The following is a 13,396-nucleotide window of genomic DNA, read 5'->3' as shown; positions in this document are numbered from 1 at the left end:
GCACGACATTTCGTTCCACTGTATGTCCCCACATGCAGCAGAATGACAATAAAGCTCAACTTGAACTTGAACTGATAAAAACATCACAATAAATCCACAAGTACCACATGTCTTAAATCAATAAACATCTTGTAAAGTGAAAAGCTGCATGCTTGTAATAAACAAGTCCATTATTTAGACATATTTAATTTCATTACACCAAATACACAAAATAATGTTCTTTTTAGCAGCATCATATGACCCGTTTAAAATTAATTCTTCTGACTAAAATAATTGGAGTCCATAATCCATAATATTGCTTTCTCCAGTGAAAAAGTCGTCTGAATAAGAAGAGAAATATGCACAGATCAAGCATCGTTTACAAATGAAAACAGTCCAAAACATTTCAAAACAAATATGTGTGAGGGCAACATGGGCTAGACTTTATCACTGGAGGAAGCATATGGACTTCTATTTTGGCCAGAAGTGACACCTTAATAATATATTTGTTTATTACAAACACATAGCTTTTTGCTTCACCAGACGTTAACTGATGGACTGGAGTGGTGTGGATTACTTGTGGATTATTGTGATGTTTTTATCAGCTGTTTGGACTCTTATTCTGACGGCACCCGTTCACTGCAGAGGCTCCACTGTTGAGCAAATGATGTAATGCTAAATTTCTTCAAATCTTTTCTGATGAAAAAAAAAAACCTCATCTCCATACTGCATGGCCTGAGGGTGAGTACATTTTCGGCAATTTTACATTTTTGGGTGAACTATTCCTTTAAATATTCTGAAAAGCTGTATTTTTTAAATTGCATTGTTGAAAACACATGCCACACTGGATCATATTTAGATGCATGCTTGACTTTCATAGATATCATTATTATTTTTGTAGAAAGTGCTATTTTTATGAGCGGGTACAACTTTTTGATATGCTGCGACAAGCGTGCGCTATCATGCTGGAAGTGCTGTGGTCTAATCACAACCCTTGCAATAGTGGGTTGGAACAGTTGTGCAGTTGCCTAGCAACAGGAAGAGGTGGGTTTCCCAAAAGCTTTGTTGCAGAATGAACATGGTTGAGTCCACTATAGAGCCTCGGTAGTTTCCCAAATTTCCCCACATTTCACACATCGTTATGGTGTTTTTATAAACTGAGTTTGTGACAGAGGCCTGATTCTCTATTCCAAACAACTCCTACACAGTGTCATGTATTCTTTACCCAATGACATTCCAAGGATACTCCTCTCATTTCTCCAATTAAATTGAAGGCTAAAGGTTAAAGCAAATCAGTTGGACAAAACGAATGCTGATACACTTTTCTACAAATCAGGTAGGCCATGTGAATGACAGTTTTCTGTTTGTCGTGTATATTTGCAATCACATGTGGGTTGAGTCACTCTATGATGGAGGCCCCTTAAAACGTCTCAAATGATCACCTATAGCAGTAATTACCTGCCTGTCAATCAGAATATATTGAGACAAGAGGCCTGTTTCTGTACTAAGTAACTATTAGACATTATTATTTATCAGATTGAAGACTTCAAGCTTTATTTTTTGTGTTCTCAATAATAATTATAATTTTTGTGCTGTGCTCAAACAGCCACATTATTCAAGCTTGTAATTTCTATCAATTGTATTTTACAGTGTTTTAATACACTTACTGCTCAATTTCTATCAATTGTATTTTACAGTGTTTTAATACACTTACTGCTCAATTTCTATCAATTGTATTTTACAGTGTTTTAATACACTTACTGCTCAATTTCTATCAATTGTATTTTACAGTGTTTTAATACACTTACTGCTCAATATTTATTAACTTTTAACCATTACCATTGAAATGAATTCTTTAGTATTTTATTATTATAATTTTTTTTTAATTTGTCACAGTTCAGTTATTCACCGGTATGGCTCTCAGTCTATTAAAAGAATCACAATAAATATGAATTTGCTAAAATTTACCGCTATGTGTTTTCAGTGCCTTACATTAATGCATTTAAAATATTATTAATAAAAAGTTAAATGAATGCACAAAAGTACTTTTTACTTTAAATACTACATGGAGCTGACTGACAGAAATGTCACTGGTTTGATGCTGGGGACATCCTATTATATTCTATATGATATACAGTAAATAATTTATTTAGGATTTTAATGATATTATAGTTTACACTTAGTAGATGACAGAAGAAAACACTTGCAGTTGTTCTTTGTAGAATATGTCATGTCAGATTTTGCGGTGCCTTATTGCTTTTATGCAGATTTAACCATTGGATGTCCTCAGTAGCTGAAACAAAGTACAGTAAGTGGTTCAGTTCATTTCAAAAAGCCTCACTTCTAACATCACAAGTCTGTTATTTTAAGTAAATCGAAGAAAAAACAACAAATAATGAATGTGGTGTGAATGAACAACTCTTATCAACTGGTTCTTTTTAGTTAATCAAACGCAGTGCAGTTGGGTCAAAGACAGAATGTCTCATTTTGGTGTTAAAGTGTCTACGTTAATGTTTCAAATAACTTTTGTGAAAATAAAATGCCAAAATATGGGTGAAGTAATGTTCCATCGTCATTAAGCTTAACAGATATATTTACGAAAAAATGAAATATACTCATTCTGTCCCATACTTACTAAAATATATAAAAGAATAAAGTGATCATACCAGATTTTATTATGTTTTAAATAAATGTATTGCTGAAAAAAAAAATGGGTAAAACGTAGTGGTTTGAAGGATAGTGGCAAAGATTGGAGAGTCTTTTAATGTCATCTGTTGATTTTAATTCTAAATATGCCTGACAATATTTTTTTGGTATACGAACTATTGTTAACACTGAATGACATTTTAATGCATTGTTTTCCATAAATCATGGTAAAAATCTATGATAGTCATTGGTTTTTTTTTATCTGAAAAAATATTCTATGATGTAATAAATTATTAAATATTTGTTTAAACAAATCATTTATTATTATTGAAATGATCTCACAATAATTTTGGCAATTAAATTGTATTGTTTTTCTTAAAAAGTACTAATTATTGGAACCAAAATGGTTAAATTCTTAATTCCTGTCTCTAGTTGTTAATGCGTTTTGTACACTTCTGATCTACTTGTTGAGCTTCTTGAGTAATGAGCTTGTTAATAATCATTCAAATCAAATGCTAATGACTATGAATATTCTGTTTGAGTTTGCTCTCATCTGGTTGATAGGGCCTCCTAGAACCATCTTATTTTTCTTTAAAACGTTTCTTTTTTTCCGGCCTCCAAATGTGTTGCTTGCAGCTAAATTGTTTTGCTTTGAAATTAGCAAATTAGAGCCCACACTTCACTTCCGTTTTAAATCTGCTTACTTCCACCGTAATGCAGAGTAAAATTGCTTTCACCATCTGTTGCTGTTGACTTATTTGGACCGCAGTACCGTCATTTCTTGTATTTTTCTCATATTTCCTCCCTAATTTCCTTCACTCAGGGGAGCGATAGATTTAATGTGCTGTTTTTGTTTGGACCCCACGTGCCATTTATCAAACCTAAAGCACAGTGAGCAAAGCATAGTAGCGAATACTCCTGTTCACACTCCGTATTGAATATATTATCTGGATTTATAGTAATATCTTGCAGCCAGAGTGGCTCATATTTCATAATTCTGAATATGGCATCATGGCGTGACAAGTGGAAAATTGCAAATGACTTAATGATGATGTATAATGCATATACGGTGAAACAAGTAGGCTTAACCAACCGTATGTATTACGGCATTTTGACGTCTTTTAAAAAGGACTGCACTTTGCTGAAGTTGAAAGTGAATTTTTGTGCGAAAAATCAATATACTGCAATCATCCCTTTTCTTTGAGTCACTTAGGGGTGATGATTTTAATATCTGTCTCGTATAACAATGTTGCAGAGTAATAGTTTTAATATTGGATGTATAAAGCGGCGTCTAACAGATCGGTGTGTTGCTCTCTTCCTCAGAAATCCGGGAGGCGTTTAAGGTGTTTGATCGAGATGGGAATGGTTTCATCTCAAAGCAGGAGCTCGGCATGGCCATGCGTTCTCTAGGGTACATGCCCAATGAGGTCGAGCTGGAGGTCATCATTCAAAGACTCGACATGGATGGTGAGGAGACACATACACAAGACTGTGAATGGAGTGCCGTGCTGAAAAAACAAGAATAGATTGTTGCTCTCAGCATGGGATATCAGCTGATGTTCTGAAAAAATATGTGACATTTATGGTAAAAAACCCAACAGCTGTGGTCACCAGAACGTTTTATGGAATTAACTTAAAATAAGAGTAAAAAATGTATATTTCATTAACTGATATAATGTTAATATACCAGCCTACTGAAGTACTAAAATCTGTTTTGTACCTTTATAATATATGGACAACCATCACAAATACACAGGTGTTAATAAAAAAAAAGCCACACCACACATAGTTTTTTTAAGCTGAAGTAAATACTAATATGTCAAAATCTGCAAAGGGGTAATTAAATGTAACAAATCATGTAAAAATTTATATCTTCAAACTTTCATAATTCTTTTAAACTGAGATGGTAGTGATCTACATTTGAAGAGCTCATTTGCAAAAACCGATAAACGCCACTTTAAAAAAAAAAATGAGCTGATTGCATTGCATTATTCTCCACATATAGCGCGATCTGAACCCTAAACACGTTTTGTCAAAAAAGCCGGTTTTGTCCACTTTCAAGGCATTGCGAGTTCACATTTTACTGCAGAAGCCAACAAGCGCCCTTGTTGTTTTTGAACAGAAGCCGATAAGTCCATTTTAGCGAATCAGCGTGCTGTATTCAGGTCAGTTGAAAAGGCTACTTTCACTTTCAAAAAGACGTGCTAGCTGAGAGGAGTTTTGTCAGAGCTGACTAAAAGTGATCGAGGATGGATAATTTCGACGAACTTGATGAACCTGTGGTATCTTCTTCAGGGCGAAAAAGGAAAATAAAAGCTGAAACGTTTTCACGGAACCTTGCAAAAGCAAGGCGTGTTTCAATGGTGAGGGGAAAGCTCCGTGTATTGCGTGTAATCACATCCATACAGTTTTTGATCACAATAACAACAACGTTTGTCAGGCATCTACATTGTCATCTGAGGAGATTACAAAGATTAAACGAGTGTTTTTTTAAACTCTAAACCATGAAATGTGGAGTTATCTGCTTTTGCCAAAAAACGACTGTTGGAGTTATCTGCTTTTGCTATAAAACAAACTTTTAATATGTAAAAAAAAAACATACTTTAAATGAACTTTAATTTTGTAAATTACCTGTATTTGTTTAAGTTATTATTACTTAATCAAAGCAACCCAACTGCAGTATGATTGATATTACTTGGAATGCGCAATATCAGTTTTGCAAATGAACTGTTCATTTGATAAAAATCACTTGTCAATTTCACTGAGTGAAGAACAAATTTATGTGGTTTTGATTCATAAATGTGTTTTTTTGTCTCTTATTTAAACCAATGAAAATGCAGATCATGTTGTAAATAACAGTTAATTTTTATTTTTTTTTAAATCTGTTGTTCCTTTATCACCCCTTAGCAGATTTTGACTCATATAGAAGGTGAACAGTGTCATATAAAAACAAATACAAAACATCATCATGTTAACAATTTAACAACATAAAATGTAACGTGTAACCCTAATGTATAACTGATATAAAAAAAAATAAGAAGAAACTGTTAAAAAAAACATAAAACGTGTCGCACAGGGACTTCTGGCAATGACAATTTAAAATGTTCACTGTAAATTGTAAGATGACTTGTTCTTTTTAACTTCCAAAAACTGTAATTTTAACAGAATTTCACATAAAATTACTTTTTTAATGTGTAAAACAGAAAAACTCAGTGGTAACCAGTTACAGGTTTTTAGCATATCAGTCTTTTACCATTAAAATTATTATATTTTTTTTTGCAGTGCACCAGGCAACTTAAAGAGATAGTTCATCCATCCATCCATTTATGTCAATATTCAGTGAATATGTGCTAAATTGTTTGTGTTGTTCAGACTTGTTTGATTTTCTTTCTTCTGTGGAGTAGAAAAGAAACGATGTCTCAATTGATTTATTTCAAAATATTGTCTTTTGTGTTCTGCATAGATAGAAAGTTATAGAAGTTTGAGACAACATAAGGGTGAGCAAATGTTTTCAAGTTTCAGTTTTAGGGTGAAGTATCCCTTTAAGGAAGCCCACCAGACACCCATCATATGCATTTCTCTGCACTGTAGGGATGCCAACTGCAACTGACAGATATTCAACAAATAAAAAGCTAAATAACTGTAACCTTTTATTGCTCCAAACTCTATCATATTCCTCACAATGCATGGAGACATAAGGATTATGCATGGGCTAATAATGAGAACACTGTTCACAGTAGGCGTTTTGAAGTTTGACAGTAATTGTCTTGAAATTAATTGAAGGCGAAAGCGGTGCTTTGATGGCTGTAGCAGCGGTGCTTTAAAGAACGTCTCTGAAAAGGTCTTTCAGTTCGACAAAACCCACTCCATGAAGTCACACTCAATCTGACACTAAAAATATTGAAGCTAGCAAAGAGAGAGAGAGAGAGAGAGAGAGAGATTAATCAAACTAATCCAACAATGGACTAATTAGCAAACCATTCCATGACCTGCAAACTCAGGCAAAATGTAGGAATTTAGCAAAATGTAAGAATTAAGCAGAGACTGTTGAATATTTGTGAATTGCAATTCAGAAAATCAGAATAAAACAGAACAGTTGTATTAGTCTAACCAACTAATAATCATTGTCATCAATTAATAGTATAATAATTAGTTATAAATTATATTATTGTTATTAAATCATTATTAAGCATTTATTTTGCTTGATTTCAACTATTTATTCCCACATATGTGAAATTCTTTTTTTAACTGATCAGACATACATCTCCAAACTCATTACTATCAACAGCAGTAGCATTTTAATATTGACAGAATCACAAAATGAAAGTCAATTTGTTAAAAAAATAAATCAAATGATTAATATAAAAAAAAAAAAAAATTCTGTTGGTGTTATTGATTATTGATATTATCTCATATTTCTCGAAATACTCTATTTCCAGGATTCCCAAACTTTTTTCTCAGTCAAATAAGTTTTACCTAAAATAATTACTTATTTTTTACACCCTGAAATGTTAAGTTAGTATTTCAGTAATGTTCTCTGATGTTGGATAAGTCATATGAAAATCAGATAAACAAATAAAACATTTAACCATGAATTAGTAGGTGTTTTATTATTTTTTTTTAATTTAATTATTAGCTTTTCACAAACTCTATTTGATAGTTTTTGATTTCATTTTCATGGGTCATTCATAGTTAAAAAATGAATGTATTATTAAAAGACTTTACAGCAATATGATTTTTTTCATCCCATTTTGATTCTTTATTAAATTTAAATTACAATTCTACATCACGTTGACACCTCACTGCAAATTCAATTCAGATTGCTTTCTCTATTCAGTTGTTAATAGCACACAACTCTGACAGAAAATATCAGATTTCTGTCCATTTCTATACCCGTTTCATATTCCAGAGCCAACTCGCTGGAACTTGATGTGGTGCTAGAATGCATCTAATACTTCACGGTCTGTTTTTTAGGTGATGGCCAGGTGGATTTTGAAGAATTTGTTACTCTCCTGGGGCCCAAACTCTCGGCTGCCGGGATGCCTGACAAGTTCAACGGAACCAATTTTGACTCTGTGTTCTGGAAGGTGATTATTAGCCACTTCTCTCTTATTCCAAGTGACAACAGGCACAAAGTATGCTGCTTCTGTCTGTCCCTGTCACACAGAAACCAGATTAGATACACTTTCAATGCTATCTATGAAATCCAACAAACAGACATGAATCACCTTATGGGAATTGATTCTTATAAAGGGCCTCCTATCTATTAAACATGAGCCAAATTTACATATCTGAATACATTTAAATGCAGATATATTCTATGTGACATGATGACTTTAAGCAAGAATTATTAATAAATGTCATAAGTCTCATTCGCTGCATTCTCCAAGTGAGACAAGCAGAATATCATTTGTATGGGCCATATGGTGATTCCCCCAAAGGGTTTGTTTCTCTAATCACAGCTCGCTGCTGGTGCATTTTTTAGCAGCACGTTTGACCCCAAATAGCTACGGGGGTCTCCCTCTCTTAAACTTCTCTCTGTGTAATTATGGGTTCAGAGCTATGAATAAATGTGCACTGAAATCTAAATCAACCCCATCTACTTTTTTACAAAACATTCCTGGTCAGACATTGATCAGTACATGTTGTTTCAAAATAAAAAAAATACAAAATACAAAAAGAAAATGGTCTTTCTAATCAAAATGTATGCAAAACAAAACAACTTTCTGAAAAGATAACTTCCCGTCTGCCCTTCAGTCCACTTTTAATAATCCAATTAATTTAAGATGATTGTAGTCCAAATGGCTGAAAAATCATATAAAACTACTAGTAATATGATTTAATGGCTTATCACTTTTGACCAACAGGTGGCACTGTTATCAAATAGATGTGGTGTTTTCTGTGTGAGGTGACAATGGCACACACAAAGTTTGGTGTCAGTATGTCAAAGCTTTGCAGAGATACAGCCTCAGAGTCAGTTTGTCATCATGCCTCAAATTTGTAGCGGCGCTATACAAAAATGGTTTTGTCTATCGACACAAAATCCATAACTTTGTGCCAGCATGGTCTGAAAATTATCTGAGTCAAATTTGGTGAAAATTGGACGAACGGTCTTGGAGGAGTTAAAAAAAGTAGGTTTTCAACATAAATCAAAATAGCGGACAGGAAGTTCAGCTGACTATGGTAAGATTGGTATCTGTGTTGTCAGCATGTACCAAGGAATGTTTTGAGACCAGTTTGATTACAATAGGCTAATGTAATGAAAAGTTATAAGGATTTTTGTAAATTTCATTATTAATGGTTAATGATTGGTTTAACATTTTTGACCAATAGGTGGCGCTGTTACCAAACTGATGTGGCATGGTCAGTGTGAGGCGACAATGGCACATACAATGTTTGGTGTAAATATGTCAAAGCTTTGCAGAGATACAGCCTCAGATGCAGTTTGGCATCTTTCCAGCAAATTTGTTGATGCATTAAACGGAAACCAATTTGTATATCGACACGAAATCCATAACTTTTTGCCAGCATGGTCTCAAGATGATCCGAGTCACATTTGGTGAAAATTGGACCAACGATCGAGGAGGAGTTCGAAAAAGTAGGTTTTCAACCTGAATCAAAATGGTAGACAGGAAGTTCGGCCGATTTTGGCATAATTGGCATCGATCTTCTCGGCATGACCCAAATAATATATTGAGACCAGTTTTATTACAATAGCCCAATTTATTCAAGCGTTATTAGCATTTTTGTAAATTTCATTATAACTTTTGGCCACAAGGTGGCGCTGCCCCCAAACTTTCTGAGTACTGTCAGGGCATGGTGCCGAAGACACATCCTGAGTTTCGTAACGATACAACAATGCGTTCGTAAAATATTGCATTTTTTGACAAAATTCAAAATGGCAGACGCCCAAAATGGCTGACATGGGAAAATTGGGTACGGTACAACTCGGCATCATGCACTGAATCTAAAGAGACCAGTTTTGTGATTTTTGGCCAAACCATTCACAAGTTATAAGCAAAAATAGCCATTTTTCATATCTCCTGCCCACTAGGTAGCACAGCGCCAAAACACTGCAGGTAGCCGCAAGTCATGCTTGTTACAACACAGACCAAGTTTGGTCTTAATATGTCAAACCATTGCGGAGATATAGCCTCACATCCATTCATTCACGCATTATTCGAGAATGGTTTGACTAATCAACTTGAATTCCATAACTTTTTGCCAGCATGGACTGAAGATGATCTGAGCCAAGACAAATCAGACAAACCGTCTAGGACGAGTTCGAAAAAGTAGGTTTTTACAACTATTTGTCTAATAGTTTTTTCGAACTATTAAAAATAGCGAAAAAACTAAATCTTACTATTTTTAAATTTTGGAGTTCATTCGACTCGGCATGAGCCAAGGATTCAGAGGAAAACAATAACTTTCCTTCTGTGCCTTACGGTTCAAATGTTATTATCATAAACATGAGTGAAAATTTGGACAAGTGGTGGCGCTAGAGAGTTTGAGTTAGAGACTCCAAACTTGCTATGGGTAATGTTGGGACTGTCCTCTATCAGTGTGCCAAATTTCACAACTTTCCCCCAAGCGGTTCTATGGGCTACCATCGACTCTAGAGCGGAAGATGGAGATTTACCACTGATTACAGAACCGGCTTTCTGACAAGATGCGCATTAAATATCGCATGCGATTTATCGTGCAGCCCTAGAATAAACGGAAGAAAAAGAATAATAAGTACGCCAACGGATACAATAGGTGCCTTTGCACCTTCGGTGCATGGCCCCTAATAATACAATTTGGTCTCTGTTTTTAGTGTGATATGCAGAAGCTGACTGTGGAAGAGCTGAAGAGACTCTTATATGACACCTTCTGTGACCACCTGACTATGAAGGACATCGAGAATATCATCATGACAGAGGAGAATCACATCGAAAATCCTGAGGACTGCCAGGTTGACATTGACAGTAAGAATGTTTTTTCTTTCTTAATGCACAACTCTGGATGAAATACGAGTTTAATTATTATTACTGCCCTGTAAAAATAAGCATTTCATCATCAGGTTTAATTTTGTAAGGTGTACAGAGGTGCTAAATTAGGATTTTGGTGGATGAAGACCCCCCAAAATCTTAATATCTTGATCTACATACAGTACTGTTCAAATGCTTGGAGTTAGTATGATTTTTCCTTAAATAAATTACAATTTTTATTCAGCAAAGATACAATAAATTAACCAAAAGTGACAGCAAAGACAATGTTATTAAATATTTCTATATCAAATAAATGCTGTTTTTTGAACTTTCTATTTATCAAAGAAAAAAGTAGTTTCCACAAAATGTTAAGCAGAACAGATGATTTCAAGATTGATAATAACAAGAAATTTTCTTGAGCAGCAAATCGGCATATTGATAATGATTTCATTTTCTGAAGGATCATGTGACACTGAAGACTTCCGTAATGATGCTGAAAATTCAACTTTGCATCACAGGAATAAATTACATTTTACAATATAGTAAAATAGAAAACAGTTATTTTAAATTGTAATGCAATTTCACAATATTGCAGTTTTATCTATTTTGATCAAATAAATGTACAGTAGCTTTAGTGAGCATAAGATAATTCTTTCAAAAACATTTTAAAAAATCATACAAACCCAAACTTTTGAACGATAGTTTGTGACATCATACAAATAGCACTTCTTCTTACAGTAGGTGAAATGCACAAAAGACTTGACAAACTCACAGTTGATTAATCAACACAGAAAAAGACAAACATTACTTTTCAGTACATTTTCATGGTTTCTTGCAGTCCTACATATTTATAAACCTTTTTTTTGCAAAGCATCCATTGATGTATACTATCTTGTCACAATGTTCCACATTTTTCATTTCATTTCAATGAATCACCTCCAAAACTTGTCTTACGTCCATATTTCTCCTGATCTTCTCATATATTTCTCTCTGCTTCTTTAGCGGAAAGTCCAACCCAGCAGGTGAAGCAAACATGCGTACGGAAGAGTCTGATCTGCGCCTTCGCGATCGCTTTCATCATCAGTGTCATGCTTATCGCAGCCAATCAGGTGCTTCGCAGTGGCATGAAGTAACTGAATGGACCAATCACAACGTAGATCCAATTCAACATATAACAGTGATAAAAATGGCTAAAAAAAACAAACATGCACACACAAACTGGAGCAGCTGAAAAGTTCATTTTATTTACATGAAATCCAAATGTTGTGACTGAAATATTTTTGAGACGAGCTACAGCTTCCACTGGAGAGAATTATTCATATTTGACAGCAAACTTGATGCACTCAGATATATAAATGCACACATACTGTGTCTTACCCAAAAAGGTCTGATAAAAGTACACGGAAAGAGAAAAAGAAGAAGTTCATGCTGTAAAGGACTTTAAACATTTCCCCATTCAACCGCTCTCTCTCCCTCTTCAGTATGTTTTGGGTGAGTTTAGCTGCATGGACATCTCCAACCGAGGATCCTACTCTTCGATGCATGACGATGCATGGATTTACAATAGCCTGGATGTACCAGTAGAGCTCAGCTGTGCATCCATTCATCTATATACTAGACCCCAAAACAAATTTTCGAAAAAAGACCCGTTTTAAACGTACGAAGAGTTGGATATGCAGCAGAGGCCATTTCTGACATCTTTTACATCCATTATACTGATCCCTTTGCATGATAATAAGGGCTGTTTAGGGCATGCTCATGTCATGCAATGTTAGTCTTGTGTTTGTCGAGTAACTATTGTTGGTTTTTACCTGTTGCACATGCCTGAGATGATTGTAGTAGTACTCCATATGGCCAAAGGGGGCATGAAACAACCCAAAAGCGATACTATACCACTAGTGACATACCTGTAGAGTATTAAAGGAATAGATCACCCAAAAATGCAAATTTGATCACCTTCAGGCCATGTAGATGAGTTAATTTAGCATTACATCACTTGCTCACCAATGGATCTACTGCAGTGAATGGGTGCCGTCAGAATGAGAGTCCAAAAAGCTGATAAAAAAACGTCACAATAATCCACAAGTAATCCACACCACTCCAGTCCATCAATTAACATCTTGTGAAGCGAAAGCCATTGCTTCTGGCTGAAATACAAGTCCATAATCCATAATATTATTTTCTCTTAAGTTGTTTCAACTGAATCAGGAGAGAAGCATGCACAGATCAAGCACCGCTCATAAGTGAATGAGTGATAAGTCATAAGTGTCAGTTGATTTTGATGTGAGAGGACAACAGGGGATGGATTCGTTCCCTGAATAAAGCACTATTATGGATTATGAACTCATATTTTGGCCTGAAATGACAGTTTTCAAGTTAAAAGGCCTTAATTATGGGTTTGTTTCTTACAAACATGCAGCACTTCACTTCACAAGACATTAATGGATGGACTGGAGTCGTGTGGATTTTTGTGGATTATTGGGATGTTTTTTATCAGCTGTCTGACGGCACGCATTCACTGCAGATGATCCACTGATGAGCAAGTGATGTAATGCTACATTTCTCCAAATCTGTTCCGATGAAGAAACAAGCAAATTTAGTTTTTGGGTGAACTATTTCTTTAAGTGTTTTACCGTACGTGGATCAAAATGATTTTCTTTTCACCTGAAATACACTATGCATTTTCAGGCTAACTGTTCACTAGCGCTGGGTTATATTTAACCCAGCATTTTTTAGAGTGTATGAATGTGCCATTTGTGACATCGTTCAGTGTTTTCCTGGGAAATATAGTAGTTTATGTG

At 34.7% G+C, this 13,396-nt stretch overlaps 1 protein-coding gene across 1 annotated transcript in view; it reads left to right on the top strand.

The window, feature by feature from the left end:
* Positions 1–12,594, top strand: part of LOC107704423 (calcium-binding protein 7-like) — a 53,992-nt gene extending 41,398 nt beyond the window's left edge. The window contains exons 2-5 of the mRNA XM_016507346.1: positions 3,949–4,092; positions 7,600–7,712; positions 10,442–10,592; positions 11,598–12,594. Coding sequence (XP_016362832.1) covers positions 3,949–4,092; positions 7,600–7,712; positions 10,442–10,592; positions 11,598–11,728 — 539 coding nt within the window. The 3' untranslated portion in view covers positions 11,729–12,594. The remainder of the gene's footprint in view (positions 1–3,948; positions 4,093–7,599; positions 7,713–10,441; positions 10,593–11,597) is intronic.
* The last annotated feature ends 802 nt before the right edge of the window (positions 12,595–13,396 follow it).

Source organism: Sinocyclocheilus anshuiensis, unplaced genomic scaffold (assembly GCF_001515605.1).
Source record: "Sinocyclocheilus anshuiensis isolate Anshui unplaced genomic scaffold, SAMN03320099.WGS_v1.1 scaffold117, whole genome shotgun sequence".
Taxonomy (NCBI): Eukaryota; Metazoa; Chordata; class Actinopteri; order Cypriniformes; family Cyprinidae; genus Sinocyclocheilus; species Sinocyclocheilus anshuiensis.
The sequence above is the reverse complement of the archived record's forward strand: the minus strand, read 5'-3'. Positions and strand labels throughout refer to the sequence as shown.